We start from the raw sequence: 22,295 nt of genomic DNA, 5'->3' as shown, positions 1-22,295 counted from the left end.
GAGATGCCCAGCAGCCAGAACACCCCCAGCCCGCACCTGGGGTGCGTGAACCCATTCTAGTAGAGAGAGCGGGCTGATGGCAGGAGCCTTTGCACCCTGCCGTGGATCTTCAGGGAGAGTTTAGAACAAGCCGGGGCTAAGAGGAACAGAAAGACTCGGCTGCCCCAAAGCGCGATCCTGTTGGCTGCGGGCGCCCCCGGCGGGCGTGGGCCGGGGGAAGGCGGCCCCGGGGCAGCCTCGCCCCACTCCCGGCAGCCGCCGCCCGGAAACGGCAGCACCGGCGCGGGGCTCCGGCTTCCCCCGCAGCCATGAGCGGGCTGGGGGCCGCCGCGGGGCCGGGATGGCAGCGGGACAGCGGCGGTGAGGGCGCGGGGCAGGCGGGGCGGCAGCACGGCCGCAGGTGGCGGGGGGATGCAGGCACGGGGCGGGAGCGGAGCGGAGCAGCGGCGCTGCCGTCCCTCGCCCCTCGGGCGCTGCGGGGTCCCGGTGCCCCGGTGCCGCGACCCCCGACCCGCAGCGCCCGTCTCTCCCTCGCAGGGCTCTCTCTGCTCGCCGAGGAGCCGCACGGCGCCGCACCTGTGGATTTCCTGCAGGAGCTGCCCAGCTGCCAGTCAGCGCGGAGGCGCCGCGGGGGCACCCAGGAGCGCCGGGCGGCCCCGTTGGGCACCAACGGCAGCCGCGGGGACGCGGCCCGGGCGCTGCTGCAGGAGAACGGAGAGCCGGCTGAGCGCCCTGCCCGAGAGCGCCCGGTGTGCATGGCAGACAAGAGGAGAGCAAGGTGAATTTTACGCGTTTCTTCCTTGATTTGGTTTTTAAAATGACTTTTTCCTAAACACAAGCCAGGTGCGCTGGAAGGGTGAAGGAGAACTTGGCTGTGTCTGTTTCACCCTGTGGCATGTGATTCTGACAAGAAGGTGCCCGAGTGCTCTTGGCTGACACGAGGGTGTGGCTGACTGGGGACAGAAGTAGGTTGAATTGGAAGAAATTAGGCAGAACTGAGAATTAACTGTAGCAAACAAACGCATTCTCACCGTTTTTCGTTTGAGGTTTTTGGTACTTTTTTTTTTTTTCTCAGAGTTTTGTGCTTTCAAGGGTCACTGTGAGTTATCGGCTTGAACACACACACCTCCCCCCGCTGCTATGCGAGTGCTGCTGCTCTTGAGTCTGCTTAGCTGCTCTTACACAATGCAGTGCTCTCTCTCTGCTGTGGCTCCGTACAGTTGATAGGAAGCTTCCCAGGACCTTTGCTTCTTTTTATCTTCTCCCCCCGCCCCATTCCTTTTTAAATGACTCTTTCCTGTGGGCTGTTCCTGCCCCCTGGGTGGTAAACCCCCGGAGGGACGGATTGCAAAGACCTTGCTTTGCCCCGCCTGAATTTCAGTGCTTGTTGTCTCATGTCTCACTGCTGGGCTGAAAGCTGCTTTGAGGACAGTGATACAGGATGTGGTTTTGCACTGTCAGAATACAGCTCCACCTTTAAATCAGGTACATTGGTTCAGTACAGGTTCTAGTTATGAACCAGAAGAGAGATGGAAGTACAATTAATGTCTGGTACTCCAGGGAGAACAAGAGTTACTCTATTGCAAGAGCAGTGGCAAACAGCCTGACCCTGGCGTTCAATTCTATAGGCTGTACACAAGAAAGAGTAGAAGATCTAGGTCATGGTAAAGTGCTCGAGACCTTGAATTTTTACTTGAAGTTGGGTATCTAAAGTTCAGCTCTTCAAGAAAAAGGAACTGGAGGGAGGAGTTGCAATGTCCCAGGCTTGTTTACACATGTTAGCACTGAGAGATTCTGGTGGGGCTTCCTGGCGCTTCTACAGATCGGTGATCTGCATTTGTGCAGCAGCTGCCAACACCAAGTGCTTGGCACAAACGTCCTGAGAGCTGAACACTCAACTTCTGTAACTCAGATGAATGTGCAGCCCACGCTTCTATTTACAATGCAAACCGAGCAGGGGCCAGACAGTTCTGCAGAGTTACAACACTGCAAACTGCAGCCTGTAGTTTGCACAGAATGAAATCTCTTGAGAGGAGCTGTATTTGCTCTTAAAGCTGAGGTCATCTGCTGCCTGCTTGATTGTTTGTATAGGTTTAATTTGACTTCCTGCCAAAATGCTCGAGCCACGAGGAAACAGGCAACACAGCACACATGGCAGTGCATCTCTTGGGCACATGAGTAGGGTTGACTACAAGTGTTAAAACTGAAACCTTGTTACCACAGCATCATGTCCTCATGGGTACTTACTTAACTGCTGCCCTTCTTCAGTGGCATCAGAGGCTGGAGAAGAATTTGCTGCATACAAGTCCATTTTCAAGCTATGTTTCTGTGAAGTTTTGTCTGGTTTTAAGTTTTCTTAAAAGAAACCACAAAATAAAAACTCTGAGCCACTCAGAATTCTCTTTGATGCTGTTGCTGACCAGGCAGCATTTTTTTAAATGCAAATGTACTCATATAGTATGAAAATCCATAAGTGAGTGGTTAAAAATTACCAACAGTGGCACATTCTCAGTGTTTATTTGCAGCTTGTTATTCAAACAGTGCATCCCCAGAGGTGGTGGCAAAAAATATTTTCTCAAATTCATTGAATTGGCTCTTTCCAGCAAATATTTCAAAAAGCTATCATTGTCAATTTTGTTTTGTTTTGTTGGGGTTTTTTTCTTTGTTTATTTGTTTTTTCTCCAAGAGAGGTGAGTGTTTTTCATGAGACAGCTTGCCCTATTTGAATTAAGTTGATGTTGCCATTACCAGCAAGATCAGATGGGGAGAGCTTTTGTGTCTGTAGCTATTTCCCTGAAGGCTGTGGGCAGGCTCCATCCTGCTAAGCCCTGTTACATGGAGTGAAAAATTATTTCTTGTGCTCAGTAACTGTATTCCTGGATTCCTAGGGACTCTCAGCAGGCTGAAACAGAACGTTTATCCAGATGGGAGAAGTGGAAAAGAACTAGCAGCAAATCATTGAAAAAAGCACTCAGTGAAGTCAAGGGCTTGTCATCTTACCTGGTGCTTTGGCGACGTGACATTCGCAGCATAGAAGGTATTTCTTGTCTGATGTCCATTTCTCCTCTGGAAAGTTGCTTCTGTTATTGGCAGTTTTACCTGTGTGAGCATAGTTTCAGATATAACTACATGTGCTTAAGAAGTTACTTTCTTTCCTTATTATTGCTGAATGTAAAATCCATTATATGATAGAAGGAAATATATTGGAAAAAATTATTAATATGTCCAACCTGCATTTCAGTTATATTGCTAAAAGTCTGTAGTACTTAAAACTAGCTTTAACAATGTTTCTTTGGTTCAGTGAAACTGATTTTATAATCTGCTCTCTCTGTATTTTCAATGGTTTTATCACTTTAATTATTGGCACATGTTTCTTTTATTCCCAGGGAAATTTGGTACTGGTATCCAGTCCTACTTCTCCTTCCTGCGCTTTCTGGTCCTGCTGAACTTCATAATTTTTATCCTGATGTTCAGTTTTGTTGTTCTTCCCACCATAATTTCTACATTTGGATTATTCAACAGTACCATTGCTTACATTTCTCCAAAGAACATAGGTAAACATCTTCTCTATGTACATCTGTTGTAAGATTCCCCCTTTCCATCAGCTTCTTCTCTACCTCCCCGTAAAAAAGGAAAGCCTTTTTATAAGAGTGTGGCATGTTTGAATTAACGTGATCTTGCAGTTCAGTGGGCATTACCATTTGAGTGACTTTTCATACCTTTCTTTTGACAGATGTTATCTGCACAATTTATAAACCTAGTGGTAATAAAGGACTTGTGTACTTCTATACTTACCTCAAAGATTTGCTCAGTGGCACTGTAAGTAATTAGTTGGGTTTTTTAAATTGTGTCTCGTGTTGCATTTAAAATTTAAAAAAATGACTTGTGGAATGAAGCTTTGATAATTTTGAAAAATTGTAAGGGATATGCATCACTGGGGTATGTTATTTCTGAGAAGGGCAGTTTTCAAACTGACTTTTACTGAGTGAGCACAAGGCCTGGCTGGCCACGTGCTGCAGCCTGTGCCTCTCCTCCCCAGCTGCTGCCCCTCATTATGCTGGAGCACACTGCCTATTGTGCTCTCTGTGTAGGGTCCCAGTGTCTGTGTGCTGCAGCTCTTTGATTGGAGAGGGGAGGGTTTTTAAGCACACAGTGCCTGCACTACCGTTTGCTAAGGCAATGGCAGTATTTGGAAGCTACAGACTTGTAGCTTGCTGGGGCCCTAATTTTAAATTTACAAAATTTACTTAGTGCCATGTTGCATTTTTTGGGGCAGTTGCTGCTGTTACAAATTCTATTCCAACTTCATTTTCACAGGGATTCCTTGAAGTGACAAGTTTGTTTTATGGCTACTACTCAATAGATGCTGTATGGATCAGTATCATGAGGTACAATTTGCCACTCGCATACCTGCTGGCTACATTTGCCTACCTTGCCTTAAGTTTCCTCTGGATAATAAAGAGGTAAAGATGTTGGTGTTATTTACTGTTACTTGTTGTACAGTTTAGTTCCTTCTTGAAGGGAACATACTGTTTTCTTGAGCTGTTTGTGTGGAATGGGGAGTCTTTTGCCTGAGGGTGCAGTGCCTCAGTAGCCTTTGGAATGCTTGGGAACAAGAAAACAATTTGAAGTATCAGTTTTTCATATGTATGCATACCTATAAGTAAAAGCCCCTCAACTATACTGAATTTGTTGGAGGACTTTTTTAGGGGTTTTTGATTGAGTTTTATTTGTGCCATCTCAGTTTCCTTTGCTGGGTCTGGATGAGGTGAGAAGGTGTGACTGTGCTGAAGTGCAGGTGGGAATAACCTGTATCAGTCAGGGTCAGCTGCTGCAGAATCTCACACTGAAAGAGTCCCAGACACTGGCTGGTACTAAGCAAAGGTGACACTTTGCTCACTGTGAGGGTCTTTGATCAGCCAGGTTCCTTGTGTGTGTTTTTCCTGTGCATAAAATACATCATCTCACAAATTTTTCTCTAGGTCTGTGGAAGGCTTTAAGCACAACTTAGTGCACGATGCAGATCCATTTCAGAGTTACTGTAACAAAGTCTTTGCAGGCTGGGACTTCTGCATTACAGACCCCAATGCAGCCCGGCTGAAACATCGCAGCTTGCAATATGAGCTCCAGGTGAGTAACTTCTGCTTTTTGTGATTCTGGTTTCATACAGCTTTGATGGCTAAAACAGAGATGTGTGCAGTTTTGCAGGTGAGGGAATAAAGTTGAGAAGGATTGAAGTTGCTTGTTTTGGGGGTGCAGCCCACATCCTCTTGCATGCTTTCTAGGTAGCTGGTGCAGCGTGAGAAGGATTGGCACGGATGTTGGTGGCCCTTCCCCTTGCACTGGGGACCCACGCCAGCCTGTAGCTGCTTTTCTTATCTGCCTCTTCCTCACGCTCCAGTCCTGCTTCCTGTGTTATTTTCTGCATAGTCCAACAGGAAAAGCTGTCCCAGCTGCAGGCAATACCCTGCAGGGATGAGTTGGAGTGTTCTGGGGTTTAAGCATGCAGTGCAGTCAGGAGTAGTTTGGGGAGAAATAAAATTCAGATGGTGCTCTTTGTACTGCTTGGGAGTATTGTTGCAGTAAGAAGATACTGAAAAATTCTCTAGGTGCCTTTGGCACATATGCACATACAAAATGCTGATGGAGCTATAGATTTCTCAAATCATAAAGCTCTGAAAAAAGTCTGAAAGGTTCTTTTGGTAAAATAAGGACCTTCTTTTTGCTCTCTGTACACTGGAAGCAGAGATTTGTGTAGTGAAAAAATTACCTTTGAGAAGATGCTTCCACTCCAAACCACAAAGCAGTAATTACAGACTTCATAAATTACAGTGAGTTGCTTTCTGCTCTAATGAAGTTCACAGTCATCTATTTTCATCATAGAATCAGAACTTCCTTCACTTGCTACACTTTTGCCTCCAGAACACACATCTTAGAAGAACTAGCCTCTTAATATTACTGTTTGATGGACATAAATCCTCAGAAAATACTCTCGTATAGGTGTTATGTAGGTTTGCCCAGGTTAAATTGCCCTCACAGGAGATACTGTATTTTCATAGCATTTAAGGTGAAATACTCCAAGTTTACATGACAAGCTGCTCAAGACTGTACTTCCTTCTTTCAGTGCCATCCCCCAGTTTTCCTTCATAAAGAATAGAAGGGATTTTGAGCCATAGTTACTTACCTGCAGAAGTAACGAGATTAGTGACTGGTTTACCCATTTCAGAGTTTAGTTTCAAGCTGAGATCAGTCTCTCTCAACAAACAGGCAAACTGTCTGTCCTTAAGGAAATGTGTTACTGATACAGTAGAGAGAAGAGGATTGCAGGACTCTTGTCTTTGGCTACAGAGCCCTCAGCTCGAGGAGGCTGAGCACACAGGTGCTTACATTCCTACATGGACCTGTTTTGTCAAAGAAAAGACATTCTGTTCTGTGTGCTTGGGCAGGCACTGGACTGACTCTCCTAGAACAGGCTACAGATTTGCACTTCTTAGGGGTAGAAGATATGGTCTTAAGTGTTGTATGCTGCATCAAAAAACTGCATCTCTTTTTATTTTGTAGATGGACTTGCAGGAAGAAAAACTGAAGCAAAAAATAGCTGAGAGGAGAACGGGAGAAAAGCTTCGCATCTACTCTCTGAGAATATTTATAAATATAATTGTCATTGCCATTTTATCAGGATGTTTTTACTCAATTTATAGAGTAACTGTCTTCTCTCAAGAAAACTCCAATGTGAGTATAAGAAATGAGACTAGGACAGATTTGGTGAAGGCTGGTGATTACAGCAAGAGGAACTATTGTGAAAGAGTCGAGTATCTTAATATAGCACCTTTCATGCAGGGATCTGAAAATGCTTTCTACAGACAAAGATTTTTTTTTAGTAGATGAGAGCAGGAAAGATCAAGAACCATGTGCCAAAAAAGCCTCCCCAGTGATGTCTCCCATTGCTGCAGAAGCTTCAGTGTTGAGTGCCTTGGAGCTGACAAGAAGAGCAGCCCTCACTGCCTTTCCCTTGTAACTGTGCTCACCTCACTGACCTGCTGGATCTGGACAGTGAACTGGCTGGGAGAACTGACCTGGTTAAATCAAACTTCATCATGATCAGTTTCACGTCATCTGGTTCACTGTCAGCTGCAAAAATGCACTTCAGGGGAAGGCACAGTGAAGATTGTGATCTGTCCTGTGGCTTGATTACCCTGTGTGGGGAAACAGGAAGGCTTTGATCACACAGCAGTTTTTAGAAGCAAATGTTCTTGCATCACTAGCAGAAAGAATCAGGTTGAGTTGGTTTCACCTCTGGCAGGACAAGCAGATGGAAAGAGTGGTTCAGAAGCAGAACAAAGCAGACAAACTTCTGGTTGTGACAGCTTCACAAAAGTAATTGACTTCTCTCTAGGACCCCAGGGTTTGATTAGTCTGGTAGAAATGGAGACCACAATTTTTTTTCCCCTCTGTGTAAGTTCCTGGTGTCATGGATTTAGCTGTTCACAAGGAAAGTCATGCTTGTGGACCTAACTCTGAACTTTTGTAAACTGCCAGGATTGCAGGGACAGAAGGAGGAAATGGGGGCTAAATGAGTTTATGTGTCACAGATACTGTTTGAGGGCAGAGAAGAGAACTGCACAACACTGAACAACTTCAAGAACAACTTCACTTACTGTGGGCTTTAAGTAGGGCTGATATCTTGACCTTGTCTTAATGAGCAGTTAGAGGAGCTTGTCAGGATGGTAGGAAAGTTAGGGGAGCTGCTTGGCACCTGTAAGAACAAACTAAAAAGTGTCTGCACTTGGAATAGCTGTAAAACCTGGTAGCCTTGGTGCTGGTTAGCAACAGTCAGACACAGAACTTGGTGAGTTGAACCTCTTTAAACAGAAGCTTTAAGGAAGTACAGAAACACTCTTACCTGGAGGGGGAGGGAGTTCCTGATGAAAGGAGCAGGAGAAAGCAAGGGTGTGTAGCAGCAAACTGCACAGATAGCAGGGATCAAGCTCCTGTAAAGGATAGAGATTTGTTCTCCATGAAATTTGCTTGTCTGGAGGTGTTCAGAATCAGCCCTGGGTTTGCCATTCATGTTACACCTGGTGTTGATTCTTGTTGCCAATGCAAATGTCAGTGGAGGATGAAGAGAGTAAAAGATGCTGCCTGGATCCTGGGCAAGGCAGGCTGGTGTGTAGCTGGGGACAGCACGCTCAGGAAGGTGTGTTTCCCTAAGCATTGTGTTTGTCTCATCTCTTCTCCTGCAGGACATTGGCAATGCAAACTCCCAGGTTAATCTCTTAGTGCAGTATTTGCCTTCCATGGTGATCACACTGGCCAACTTCATCGCTCCTCTGATCTTTGCATTTCTGATCAAATTTGAAGAGTATACACCAGCCTTTGAAATCAAGCTGACACTCTTGAGGTAAAGATCTTTTTATTGTGGCTTTGGATGTTTCAACCACTTCTTCTTGGTAGGCTATATATATTGTAACATTGAAATGTCAAGAAGCAGAGAAGCTGGCACTGGAAACCAAGGAGGCATTGTTTGGCCAATGTTTAGATGGAAACTTTAAATCTGGGAACAATGTGTTTTGATGACAGTACACTGCAGTCATCTCAGTGTCCAAGTTTTTTTCTTGGTCCCATTTAGCTGTGTGGTCTGGACATCTTCAACCTGAATAAATAGTCAGTAGAGAACTTGTGGCTGCAGAGCTGTGGATTCACTGCTTTGTGTGCAGCAGTTCCCTGAATGAGCAAAAGTGAGTGTACAGCAGTGACTGAAGCACAGCTTTGCTCAAGGCAGATGTTAAAAGTTTTGGGGTAAAAGATGTGTCAGTGTAAGAGCGGGTATTTTGCAGCTTAAGGCAGTAAGATCTGGGTTGAAGCACCTGAACTCTGCAAGTCCATGCTTTGTATTTGTGATTTGGCCAAGTGCTTCAGAAGGCCTGAAGCTACATGAAATGGAAATGCTGCACACAGAACAGTACCTGAGGGAATTGCAACCCATTGCAGCATCAAGATCTGCAGCTGAAATGACTGATCTAGGAACACTTGAGAAAAGAAACAAGGGACTGTAGCCTAAAGCTGGGAAGGTCAAAAGCAATTTTAACTTACTGCTAAGGAAAGAAATGTGTTTGTTATCTGGCTGGCTGCCCTGTTAAAGGTCTGCATGACCCTTCTGTGTTTTAAGGCTCCCTTGGACTCCTGTACAAGGTGAGCCAAGTGTTAAATGGCTGGTTTTTGGCACATTTGGAGTTAGGTTTTGCCTCTCTTGCAGGTGTGTCTTCGTGCGGTTGGCCAATATTGGCGTTCTCTTGTTCTCACTGTGGAGTCAGATCTCCGACTGTGGCAGTGACAAGTGTAAGCCCTGTGGATACAATTACAAACTCTATCCTGTAAGCAGATTTATCTTGGTGTTTAATCATCTGAGCTTGTGAAGGGAGATTTGTTTTCCATGAGAGTTGCTTGTCTAGAGGTGTTCAGTAGGAGCCCTGGAGTTGCTATTCATGCTACACCTGGTGTTGATTCCCACTGCTCAGTGCAAACCAGTGCAGTGGTTACACATCTGTCCTTTGCTTGTCTAAAACTCTGATTAGAGTTGGTCCAGTGGCAGATGATTCCTTAGCACAGACTTTCTGTCCACCATGAGGATTGTCTGAGGTAGCTGTGTTTTGTGCTACTGCCTTTTGTGGCATTAAGGCAAATGGGTTTTCCTCAAAAGAAAAAAAAAACACCCCAAAAAAACTCTCCAGCCACCAAAACCAAACCAAGCCCAGCCACACCCCCCTGCCCCACCTCACAGAAAAACCCCAAAACCAAACCAAAAAAAAAAAAGTGAAAAGCTTAGCATGGGAACTTTGAAACACTTGGGTATTTTAGAAATTGGAGTTAATAGCATTTGAACCTTCATGGTGTTAACTGAGATGATTATTGCTTTAGTAGTAGACAGATTGTTCACTTGTTTATTTAGACTTCTAATCTTGTTTTTCCTAACTTGTTTTTACAGTGCTGGGAATCTGATGTTGGGCAAGAAATGTACAAACTGATGATATTTGATTTCATTGTAATTCTTGCTGTGGCCCTGTTTGTAGACTTCCCCAGAAAGTATGTATCTCTGCTTTTTGAGCTTTTTTTTACAAAAGATATATGAAACACATTTTCTTTTTTCTGCTTTAAATTCCCCATACTGCTAACCAAATTACTAATTTAAAAATAAAGCATAAACATATTTCTGGTGATTTGAGCACCTGTTTGCTATTCACGTGGCTGTATAGGTTTTGATATTTGAGAGCTTTTTGCTTCAGACCTTTTCTGTTATGTTGTCTAATGCTTCAATGCTAAGTTGTGCGTGTTTCAAATGTGTTAGAATGCATCTCAATTCTACAACTTCAGTTTAGGACTAAAAATATTCGTTGGTTTCAGGTTGTTAGTTACTCATTGCTCTTGGAAGCTTGTTCAGTGGTTTGGAGATAAGGAATTTGCAATTTCTGACAGTGTCCTGGAAATCATTTATGGGCAGACTATTTGCTTCATTGGAACCTTCTTTTCACCACTTCTCCCTGCAATAGCAACTATAAAATACTTCATCATCTTTTATGTTAAAAAGGTAATGAGGGCATGTGCCTGATAAAGAATTGAGTACATCTCTGTGGTTTTTGTAATGCAGGCATATAGATATGCAGGGATTTAAAACCAACAAAAAACCCTAAAACCACTTGTAGATGGTTTGTAGTGGATGGATTGAGCCAATGATATTCCATTTTCAGTAAGGTTTTGTGCTTTTAACAGACAGTAGAATTTTGCTTTGAAATCAAGCAAAGCCACATTTCAATCACTACTTCTCAAATTATTTGCCTTTATTTAAAAGCACAGCTTTTTATGTAACAAAGCTAGTTTATAAGACTTTTGTGCAGTAATCTATTTACTAGCAACACAGCTTAAAACTTGGACAAAATTTTGCAAAACTGCTAAAAATTTGGGAGCAAAATGGAAAATCCAAGCTGGGTTGGATGTTTATGTGATTTCTGACTATCAGAAGTTTTTCTCAGTGACCACACAGCTCCTTCTGTGCCTCCAATTCTTGCTGATACTTCAAGTCTTGCAAGAGGGGATGTATCCAGAGAAGCTGTGGCTGAACAAAGCCAACAGCAGTGCCATGGGTCATACACCAAAAGGTTGGTGCTGTTGACTCTGTGCACGTGTGTGAGGTCCTCTCGATCAAATTCTTACACAAATTAGGAGACACTGACTTACACCAAAATGTGAGGCAATCTTGTCTTAGCCCTTCCCAGCCCATACATATCAAAGGAGGTGGTGGCATGTTAGAGAATGGAAAATTCAGCTGCGGGGGGAAGTATATTTGGGTGTATCTCTGGATAGATGTACTGGTAACAGTTTCACTCACTTTCCCTCTTCAGATTGTTTTGATACACACACGTAAACCTGCAGCAAGGCCTGTAAGGGCATCAAGTTCCAACTTTTTCTTCCTGGTGGTGCTGCTGATTGGGCTCCTCTTGGCTTTTGTCCCTGTGGGATTCAGCATAGCACGGTAAGTGACAATTTTAAGTTCTGTGAAGTTGAAACTTGTTCCAAGCTTGTCAGTTCTGTAAAAGCAGACACACAACTTTAGAATGATTAATGTATAGGGTGTAACACATAAACTTATAGCTTAGTTCAGGAAAACAAAAATTACAGTTTTATAGACATAGGACACTTCTACTGCATCACCAAACTGGTGCTGGGTTTGTACTGGATTATTTTATCTTTACATTTTGGTGTAACATCTTTTTGTTCTGCTTCTTTGACAGTATCCCCTCTTCCAAGGCTTGTGGGCCATTCAGGAATTTCAACACTTCATGGGAAGTTATTCCAGATACAATACTTCAGTTTCCAACAGGCCTGCAGCAGTTCCTTTTTGGCATTTCATCAGAAGCCTTTGTAGTGCCTTTTTTTGTGATCCTTTGGTGAGTACTGTGGAGATTTGATTCCCTTATTCAACTTCATTTCCTTCCTTACTGAACTTATATCAAGCATCTGTTAGGCCAGATTTTCCATTTGCAGTCAAAAGCATCAAAACCCATAGGAATCCTCAGCCCTTTTGTCTTTGCCCATGTGTTCACACTCATCAGCTTTGTTCCATTTCCTCTTGCACATCCCATATTCAACCATGTCCTTCTCAAAAATGTTAACTGTGAATCCTCTGCAAATTAGTACTGTAAGCCCTGTGATCACTACTCCTATCCACAAACCCCAGTCTGAAAAAACAAAACTCCCAAAGCAGTCATTCTGTAAGATAAAACTCAGTGTAGAATCATGGAGTTTTTAAGGTTGGATGTCACCTGTAGAGAGAGTCTAACCCAATTCTCCTGTTCAAAACAGGCTCAAGTAGAGCAGGGACTGTACCCAGTTAGACTTTCAGTATCTCCAAACTGAAAGAGACTCCACAACACTGTTCCAGGGTCTGGTCAGTGTTCCAATAAAAAGAGGTGTTTTTCTTAAGTTTAAATGGAGTTTTTTGCATTTCAGTTTAGTTAAACTGTTTGCAAATTTTGGAGCCTTATTACCTGATGCTTTCTCAAACTTCTATGCTTGAAAAACCACGTGGCTTATTTAGGACTCCACCCAGCCCTTCCTTTTTGTAGCACACATTTCTGTGTTCTCCTGAACTGAGCTTCTTATTACATACATAGGAAATTTCAAGTCCTCCCTTTTTGTTTGTTGTTTACAGCATCATTATGTTCTCTGTTTTTGTTTGTTGTTTACAGCATCATTATGTTCTCTGTTTTTGTTTGTTGTTTACAGCATCATTATGTTCTCAGTTTTTGTTTGTTGTTTACAGCATTATTATGTTCTATGTTATTGCCTTGGCTCGAGCGCACAAACGAGTGGTTGAACAGCTGAGAGAACAACTGGTTTTGGTAAGATCTGACCCAACACTTTACTCACACAACAAAGAGAACTTCAGGGGTACAGAAATGACAATATTGGTTTTCATAGTCTCCTGGATATTTGGTGTTTGCAACAGGCAGTAAAGAATGTTTTACAAATTACCCAGAAAAAATAACCAAAGCATTGTGGTATTTCTCAGTGGAGTTGATTTTCTTGGGTACCAGCTGCAACTGCAACAAGATCTGGTTATATCAGGCAACACACATGCAAGAGATGTGCCCCTGAGAAGCTGTGTCCCTGTTTGTCATCTGTTGCCTTATTTAAATCCAATTATCTGCATGATTTTTTTTCTGCCAAAGAACCTGAATCCTGTGTTTCCTGTCCTCTCCACCATCTTGCACAACCTCCAATTCTGTTTCCTTCTGTGCCCTCACAAACAGGCACCCAACTCCTTACCCTGCCCTCCAGGTCTGTATTTCTGCTGCATCTTTTTGGTCTTGCTCTTGAGTGTAGGCCCAGAAGAGCTTGAGCAGGTACTGAAAGTGGAACAAGTCAGCACTGAGAGCCCTTTGGAGAAGGTACCAGTGCAGAAATGCTGCTTTGTGGCCATCCCAAGCCACTGCCAGGTTTGGCAGCATTCGTGTGCTGTGATCTGACAAACTGCTGGAGTTAGAACTCAGCAGTGAGACTTCTCACTTACTTATTAAATAGCCCATTTCTGGATATGTGCTTCTTTCAGATATGGCATTTAACAACCTGTGTGCAGAAAAACACTTACTGGGGGGAGCTTTTTCAGGAGTGAGGAATTTAGGAACAAAAGCCTTCCTGCTTTTTGAAGTGCTCACAAATCAGATGGGAATTCTAAAAATTCTGTGATTTTTATTTTCGTTTTCTTGCTCTTGTTCAGCTTCCTGGAAGCATGGTTTTAAATTGTGAGGTGTGTGAGATGTTTTTACTAGGCTCAATGCAGAACTGTTAGTGTGTAACCTGAGGTGAGATAAAGGAAGTCAAGGCTGTTGTGAGCTTGAAATTGTTCAGGCAGTTGAGAGTGTGCTGGGGGAGTACAATTGGTGAGTGCATCTGTTTCTAATGAAGAAATGAGCTGTTGTAGATGACTTGTATTAACACTGTTCATGTGGAGCATTCTTGTTCTTCTGTCTTTCCAGGAGAGTCGTGACAAGATGTTCCTAATCAGAAAAATAACAGAAGCTCAGAAGTAACCTTGAAAACCACGCAAGCCCGAAGAACTTGACTTCCTGAAACTCCCAGAACAAGAAGATAACAGCAGAAGTATTTGCAGCTTCTAAAACCTGAGCAGCTGACTGGCACCCTGGGACTGTGGTCTGTGTAATGGGTGCTTGTGCTTTATGGTCTGAGGCTTAACGTTTCCAAAACTTGGAAATTCAGCTGATTTATACTGTGTTAGAGCTGTTCAAAAAAGGATACTTTAACACTCATACAGCTTCAGGGTTGTTGGGATTTGATCCCTATTTTTCAGGGAGTTTGCATAAAATGTGATCAGAACTGAAACCCTTTTGTACTGTTTTTAAACATTATGCTATAAGAATCACAAGAGAGGGAAAAGGTATGGTTTTATATGTTTTCAATGCCTTTCATTTGCTTTGGTTTTAAAAACAAGTACGTATGGAAGTATGTTGAAATAGTGCATAGGAAAAGAAAGTATGGCATGGGTTTGAAATCGATATTTTTAGAGGTGAGGGTTTGCCATTTATGCTGGTCTGAAGTAAAAAGAGCAGTTGAACACTGGATAACTGATCATAAAATGGTTCAGAGATAACAAACTGATAAAAGAGCTCTGAATAAACACTTGGGGTAGGAAAAAGTCAGCAGGCACAGCACTACTGGGTCACCAGCCTTGCTGCTGTGGAGGGGCCTCTCTTTTTTTTTTAACGTTTTAAGTCATTATTATTTGTTTTTTGTTCTTGTATGAACATCTTGACTACTGGTCTATGTGTTTTAAAATGTGAATATTTCAGAGTTAAATTATTGCTTGGCAATAGTGTGCCAGTACCCCTTAATTTCTCATTTTCTCTGTCTTACCTGAACTGCTGGGACCGTGTGTATGAGACAGCCATGTGTCCCTGTAGGCCACTAACCCAGTCCTTTATTTAAAGACTGTGATTAAGGATTTCTTGTACAAAACTTTTATTGTTTGAAATCTGCGTTAGTCCGCTCTTAGTTAATGTGAAACACTATCTTTTTAATATAATATTTTGGAATGTTTTCTGTTCTCATTTTAAAGGAATGACTGTTCAATAAACGCTATTTATTTTATCATAGCGCCTGGCGCCGTTCCCTTGCTGTGCCTGTGGGGGCCGCCCTCAGCGCCGCTCCCTCAGCGCCGCTCCCTCAGCGCCCTCAGCGCCGCTCCCGCCGCAGTTCCCGCCTCGCCCGCTAGGGGCGCCCCTCGTTCCTATGGCAACAACGCCGCCGGCTTTGATTGACAGCTGCGCTGTCCAATGCGGTGCCAATCGGAACCGTGCCAGGGCGGCGCGCGGTGATGACGGGACGCTCACCGCGATGGCGGCGGCCGTGGCCCCGGCTCTGCGGTACTCGCTGCTGCAGCGCCGGCCCCTCCGCTGCGGGCCGGGTACGGGCTCGGCTCCGCTCCCCGCCCGCCCCTCCGGTCTCCGCGCCGCCGCCCGGGGCTGCCTTAGGGCGTTCGGCTCCGCGGGCGGGAGCGTCTACCCGCCCGTCCCGGACGGGGACCGGGACCGGCCGGCGTCACCTTTGTCTCTCCGGCAGGTGTGCGGGCTGTGCCCGGCGCCGGGGCCGCCCTCAGGCCGTGCAGCTCGCGGGTGGCGCAGGACGGCATCAACCAGCCCGTCATAGACCGCATCATCCGCGTGGACCACGCCGGGGAGTACGGGGCGAACCGCATCTATGCGGGGCAGATGGCCGTGCTGGGCAGGTCCAGCGTGGGGCCCGTCATCCAGGTCAGCCATGGCCGCGGCTCTGCTCCCTTTGCGTGTGGGTAACAGCGCCCGGGGATGCTGAAACATCGCAGCCTTCATGGCAGGATTATTGTCCGGTTTTTTCTGAACGCTTCCAAACGTGCGGGTTTATAAAGAGCGGTGGGAGTACTTGGTAAGGGAGTTACTGATGCCGGAGTTGCTGTAGTGTTGTCCTATTTTGCAAATGTTTTTATGTTACATTCTTATAACTCTCCTCTCTGTCCTTTTTATACGATCTGTACCTGCCCTTCTCCTCCATTTCTCCTCTCTGATATAACATCATTGCAGTGTTGCCTCAGCTATCACAGCATATGTGCCTGAGCTGTTTTGGTTTTTATTAGTTTTATTGAAAATATTTACCTCTTGTGGTTTTATGCTTCTCTGTGATCTGGCTCTTTTGCAGCAAATGTGGAATCAAGAAAAAAACCACCTGAAAAAGTTCAATGAGCTCATGGTTGCATACAGAGTTCGACCTACTGTTCTATTGCCTTTCTGGAATGTAGCAGGTTTTGTTTTAGGTGAGTGTGGATAATTACTGTTATTGTTGTTTTGTGAAGTCTTCAATTGTGTTATATTATTTGTTTTGCTTCAGATTTCATTGTATTCATGTGTCTGGTACCCCAATCCCAGGGGCTGGAAGTGCTTTGCTTGGGAAGAAGGGTGCAATGGCTTGCACAGTGGCTGTGGAAGAGAGTATATCAGAGCACTACAACAACCAGATCAGAACTCTGATAGAGGAGGATCCAGAAAAGTACAAAGAACTATTGCAGGTATTTAACCATGACTTACAAGTTGTTTAACAAATTGAATTATCTGATGTGATTTAGACTTTTAAAAATATGCTTTTAGAATTTGCAGTGGATCTTTTTATTCTGTCACTTAGAATGCTGAAGTCAACAGAAACTGTTAAAATAAAAGGATGCTTTTTCTTTCAGCAGCACTAAATTGATCAAGCACCAAAATTAAAACATATGTTGGATTATCTTCAGCATGCTCATTCCTTTTCAAGTGGGAGAATTATGCTTTAAGTTTGATTAATTTTAATTGAAAGGAAGTGTCTAGAGGGGAAACAAAAGGAGGAAATACTGATTGTACAGTAGCTGTGTTGCCCTCCTCTGGAGGCATTTCAATTACCGTCACGTGCTCCTTAACCTGTAGGGCCCAGAGCCACACACAGTGCTCAGGGGGAGCTCAGGGTGACCCCTCCAGCCCCTCTGCCCATGTTTGATACACCCAGGGTGGGGTTTGCCCTCCTGGCACTGCTGTCAGCCAGCCCCCTGTTCATGTTCTAGTCCTGGATGCTCTCAGTGTGTGTAAGGAGCTGATGTTTGTCAGCTCTGTGAGAAAATAACTTTACAAGCATTTTAGGTATCAAACTGGACACATTTCTGTGAGTGGTTGTGGCAGGTTGAGCTGTTCCCACAGGCAGCAGGTGGAACTGGTTCATTTCCAGCCTTGCTGGCTACCAGTGTGTTCAGTGTGCATAGTGTAACATGTAGCAAAATCTGATTATTCCAATGTATCCCATTGTTGCAGAAACTGTCTCTGAAGTAATCAGGGTTGTGCTGAGGTGCACCAGGGAAATACCACCCCTGAAGATAATGATATAATGAAATAGATATAGAGATGGCACAAAATAAAGGGAAAAATCCAGGCAGTGAGTTTACTCACAGTGCCAGTATGAGGAGAAGTAGGGGGGACACCAAAAGCAATGCAAATCTCTTGGGCAGGGACAGTGCCCAGGTGTCTGTAAGTCAGCTTACAGAGGAGCACCCATACTGATTGGCAAGCAGGGACCTTAATTCCTTTATTCAAATTGTCAGAATAATGTGGGAATGTAAAACTAGTCAGTCCAAAAGTTACTATGGCTTTAGTTTTTTTTTTAAACAGTGAAAAAATAGTGATATGTTGTCACTGTCATATTTTCTGAAACATCCTTTCGCCAGGATTTCTTCTCTTGGGAAGTTAAGAAGTCTCAGAGAAGAATGAAAACAATAATTATCTGATTATCTAATTATCTTATTATTGCTTGTCCTGTGTTTTGCGGCTTTAGAATGTGGTCTGGAGATTGTTTACCAACAGGTGCATGTTTGATTGGTTTCATGTGAATTGTTTTTACTTCATGACCAATCACCATCAGCTGTGCTGGACTCTGAGGAGTCAGTCCCGAGGTTTTCATTAGTGTCTCATTAAACCTTCTGATGTATCCTTTCTCTATTCTTTAGTATAGTTTAGTATAGCATTAGTACAATATAATTTTAGTATATATAATATATATATATATATAATAGATATAATATACAATATATTATAGTATATATTGTATTATAATATATATGGTATCATAATATAATATATACTATATTATGATACCCTATATACTATAATACAATATATACTATAATACAGTATAATATAGTACAATATAATAGCCTTCTAAAAACATAGTCAGATTTCATCAATTCTTCCTTTGTCCTGGAGACCCAGCAAATACCACAATATATTAATTAAATAACAGCTTGAACTTAAAGACTTCTTTGGAGACTACCAGAAGAGCTTCAGGTTAGGGGAATGCCGTAAATAATTCCTTTCTTGCTGAATTGGAGGTTCAGCTCTTTGAGAAGTGTTTGAGAGCCCCTGGCTTGCCATGGTGCACAGCAGGATGTAGTTTTGTGTGCTGCTGCCTTGGTTTCTGTGCAAAGCAGGCTCAGGAGGTGCTGCTGTTGCAGGTCATAAAGCAGTTCAGGGATGAGGAACAGGAGCACCACGACATCGGGCTGGAGCATGATGCAGAAGCTGTGAGTAGAATGGTGACTAATTGTCTGTGAGGATGTGCATGTGCTGCTCTTTCCTTCCTTACTTAGAGACAGGGATGTGGCTCTTTGAGAAGCAGAAAGTAAGGCTCTTGATACTCTTTCCCAAAAATCCATATAAGAATGTCCTGCTTGGTATAACTTTAATTTTTCTAGAACAGAACTAAATCTGTTGGAATAAATGTTGAGTGTTTAAGTGTTTTGGTTTTTTTCCTAAGAGGTGTCCTCTGCAAATTTTTAGATTTTCTTTTAATTTCAGTTTAAATTAAATATTTTTGGATATAAGGCTAATAAGTGCTATCCATACAGTGCTGGGAACTGGAGGCATCATCTTATTAGAAAGTGTGGAATACTGAACTGAATTCTGTGCTCCTTTAAATACTGTATAGGGAATATGTAACTTCCCTCCTATTTTTTCTCTTGACTTACATTTGTGGAATGTTCTGAATACTTGATAAAGATAGTTATAAATATAAATAGTTGAGGGAATATTCTGAAAAGTTGATAAATTTTAATTTCGTTTTCTTTAGGATTGATTAGACTGCAAATACAGGTGGGGTTTTCTTGGCATGCATATGTTTTTACTTTGATTTTTTTTAATATTGCTTACTGTTCATTATCACAATCTGGTTCAAGCAAAGCCCTTTCAGTATATGTATTTAATCCTTTATTCTTTTTACAGACACCGGCTTATTCTGTTTTGAAGACAGCCATACAACTTGGATGCAAAGCTGCAATATTTTTATCAGAAAGAATTTAGTTATATTTTTCATAATAGCTGTGGCAATAAACTGTGACACAAAAGAATATGGAAATTGTGGAAGACTCAGCTATTTTGTTCAGCCTTTTAAATTTTTCTGCACTGAGCACTTGATTCAGCCTTCCTTTGTCACATTGAATCCCCATTTAAAAAGTATCTATATTAAAGTCAGTTGAGCTAAATGTGAATAAAGGTGGTAGAGTTGAGTCTGTGTGAAGTAAACCTCCCTATTCAGAGACTGTTCACAAGGTGGCAGCACAATATGTTTATACATGGTTTATGGATACAATATTTGTGTATGGATGCACAGACATAAAAATGACAAATACATTCTCTGTTGCCTTCAAATTTATGTGTACTTGAAATAAGCTGGAGCAGCTCATTTTAAAATATTTAATACAGACCAAGAAGAATATTTTTCCTGTTTCCAGGGTGAGTGCAGTAATAGTAAGTATTTATTTTCAGTCCATCTTGAATAAAAATTGGTATTATAAGACCAGTTTTACTTAAAGACTTCTGTGTGTTTTGGAGTGGGCCTTTTTTCAGACACACTTCCAAATTATTAAGTAGAATTTTACTTATTATATTTTTTTGTTGTGAGGATTTTTTGTTGGGTTTTTTTTGGTATTTTCTTGGGTTTGTTTGGTTTGCAGGTTTTTCTTACCTGAGCATGTAAGGAATTGATCCCTGTCATAAAGCAGGTGGAGAAGGCAACTTGGAGCACTGTGAAATTGCATTCAATATTCTATTAGAGCTTTCAATCTTATCTTACTTTGTTCAGACAACATTTAATCCAGGTACATCTGGGCTTGCCTTTTTTAGTAGCTCTGTTAGTGTTTGTAGGTACTGATTGATGAGTAATTTGACATTAAAGGCTTTTTAAAGAGGATTATTTACCCTTTTTTTGGTGAAGGAGCTTAGGCAGAAGGTTAAATCTTAATATAGAGAAACTCCTATTCTGTTTGATTTTGTTATGATTGTCAATTTGCATGTTCTTTAAAATTTAAATCTCTCAAACTGTTGCAAGTGTCACCTTGTTAGACTCACTGATGCTATTAAACTGATGCTACTGATGCTATTTACTTTGCTCAATCAAAGTAGCATTTGGTTCTCTGTCTGTGACTGGTTTGGAGTAATGTGACTTGAGGAACTCAAAGCTACATCCCAGATTCTCAGGGACTGCAGAATCAGAAGATAACTCTAAAGGAGTCTCATTTTACTGCCTCAGCCCCAGACAGTTGTGAGCAGTGTGTGTGAAAACTCAGGTTTACTAAAGGTCCATCCTATTACACTAATGCAATATCTTCTCTAATTTGACCATTTCTATAAACAAAACTTACATCCAGCAGATTTCTTGCCTTAATTTCTCTAAAGTATTCAATATGCCTGTGAACAACTCCCAGGCAATTTGTAGGAGAAAGGAATCAGCATAAAAGAATGATTAGCTGAAGTGGTTAAAGGGGTAACAAGTGGTGCTGGGAGCTTGTGCAGTTGTGTAAGTCACAGGCTTTAATAATCGAGTAGAAGAAGAAAATGATTGCTTGATGAATAGTCCATTGAAAAGTCTTTCATACCAGGGGCAGCATGGGATGGCATCTTTTGTGAGTCCATTTTTGCAGGGAAGGGAGGGCAGGGCATGGTGTATTTTCACTCAAAACTGCACACCCATCCATACAGAGGTCTTGTGACATAAACTGGAAACTGAGCCAGACAGTTCCTGGTTTCCTAGCCATTACATCAGGGTTGAAAGCTGAACAAGGCATCTGTGGGGGTTTCCAAGAAAGCTGGTACTCAGCTGAAGCCTTGTGTTCTCCATGGCTGTGGTTGCAGAGACTCTCTGAGGAGATCTGTGGTGTTCAGCAGTGGTGGGATTGGCTTTTGACAGTGACAGAGACATGCTCATGTGATTGTCCAAGATTTGGGTGGCCCCCAAGACCATGACACACTGCATACTTGGGGCAACAGATTTTAAGAGACAAATCTCATGTTAAATGTATTTCATTTGGCTGAGGGCTGGGAACATCAAATACCGCGAAATTGCCATGTGAGGTCTGTGTTTGGTCATATCTGCTGTAATTGAAAGTGCTCACAGAGAGTTCTTTGTCCTCAGCAGCTGAACACATCCTGCACATTTGAGAAGGGTGTCAGACAGTAACGCTGTCTCCAGCTGCAAGCATGAAATGTGAACTGAGAGATCAAATCTGCTTTATGCTCCTGAGCAGGGTTTGTTCTTTAATGGAGCAGCAGATTTCTACCCATCCATTAAAGTGTGGGTGGGCTGTTCTGGCACTTCCAAAGATTGTGCATTTTCCTGCTCACTGGCAGTTTACTCTTTTTTTGTTGTTCTTTTACATAGAAAATGGAGTTGCTTTTCATTTTTCTCATGGAAAAGGGGCTTTTTCTTTTGTTAAAAAAACCAGTTTCAGATTCTGAAAGACTAAAAAAAGTGGTAAAAGGTTACAAAAGAACAAGAGGTGCTTAGTGCTGTACAATTCTATTGTACAGCTGCTGCAAGGCTGTAGTTACTTTTTTATGTTGAGGCAGAACTGAGTAATACCAGCCATCCCAGCAGGGGTTAATGGCAGGCAGAGGCCAAAGTATATAGCTTGTACAAGTGTTATCATAGCAATCCTCCATGAACTCTGGTCATGTTGACAGAGGAAGGGGAGCTTGGATCAGAGAAAGGCTCTGAAATGCTGCATTTTCAGAGCAGGGAGTAGAGAAGATGACTGGATCTTCACTGTGCCTTTGAGCTCTGTGGCTTCCTTGAAAATGATAAAATACACCCATAATTTGGGTTTTGTAATATACAGTGGGATGAAATCCTTCCCCTCATAGTAGTGAGGTGTTGTGATGAGCCAGGGCTCGATCCCAATTTTC

General features: G+C 42.8%; 2 protein-coding genes across 2 annotated transcripts; both read left to right on the top strand.

Moving 5' to 3' along the window:
* The first annotated feature begins 308 nt into the window (after positions 1 to 308).
* TMC7 (transmembrane channel like 7) lies at positions 309 to 15,109 on the top strand. The gene is made up of 16 exons (XM_054270990.1): positions 309 to 360; positions 538 to 778; positions 2,889 to 3,037; positions 3,387 to 3,554; positions 3,734 to 3,819; positions 4,318 to 4,463; positions 4,983 to 5,130; positions 6,562 to 6,732; positions 8,244 to 8,401; positions 9,257 to 9,374; positions 9,986 to 10,083; positions 10,402 to 10,585; positions 11,397 to 11,527; positions 11,787 to 11,942; positions 12,818 to 12,896; positions 14,034 to 15,109. The coding sequence occupies exons 1-16, from the start codon at positions 309 to 311 to the stop codon at positions 14,085 to 14,087; spliced, it is 2,139 nt and encodes a 712-aa protein (XP_054126965.1). The 3' UTR covers positions 14,088 to 15,109.
* A 299-nt stretch (positions 15,110 to 15,408) lies between these two features.
* On the top strand, positions 15,409 to 19,890 carry COQ7 (coenzyme Q7, hydroxylase). The gene is made up of 6 exons (XM_054270858.1): positions 15,409 to 15,478; positions 15,634 to 15,824; positions 16,246 to 16,360; positions 16,473 to 16,612; positions 18,572 to 18,640; positions 19,338 to 19,890. Exons 1-6 carry the CDS (start codon positions 15,409 to 15,411, stop codon positions 19,413 to 19,415), a joined length of 663 nt encoding a protein of 220 aa, XP_054126833.1. The 3' UTR covers positions 19,416 to 19,890.
* The last annotated feature ends 2,405 nt before the right edge of the window (positions 19,891 to 22,295 follow it).

The sequence above is a fragment of the Melozone crissalis genome, unplaced genomic scaffold (genome assembly GCF_028551555.1).
Source record: "Melozone crissalis strain CALT ecotype California unplaced genomic scaffold, PUWL_Pcris_2 ptg000012l_1, whole genome shotgun sequence".
Taxonomy (NCBI): domain Eukaryota; kingdom Metazoa; phylum Chordata; class Aves; order Passeriformes; family Passerellidae; genus Melozone; species Melozone crissalis.
This window is presented reverse-complemented; position numbering and strand designations above follow the sequence as displayed.

Coding starts and splice junctions, on each gene's coding strand:
- COQ7 (XM_054270858.1), top strand. CDS start 15,409: ATGGCGGCGGCCGTGGCCCCGGCTCTGCGGTACTCGCTGCTGCAGCGC. Junction 16,613..18,571: donor AGTACAAAGAACTATTGCAG/GTATTTAACCAT, acceptor CTGCTGTTGCAG/GTCATAAAGCAGTTCAGGGA. Junction 18,641..19,337: donor TGGAGCATGATGCAGAAGCT/GTGAGTAGAATG, acceptor TTCTTTTTACAG/ACACCGGCTTATTCTGTTTT.
- TMC7 (XM_054270990.1), top strand. CDS start 309: ATGAGCGGGCTGGGGGCCGCCGCGGGGCCGGGATGGCAGCGGGACAGC. Junction 10,586..11,396: donor TCATCTTTTATGTTAAAAAG/GTAATGAGGGCA, acceptor TTCCCTCTTCAG/ATTGTTTTGATACACACACG. Junction 11,528..11,786: donor GTGGGATTCAGCATAGCACG/GTAAGTGACAAT, acceptor CTTCTTTGACAG/TATCCCCTCTTCCAAGGCTT.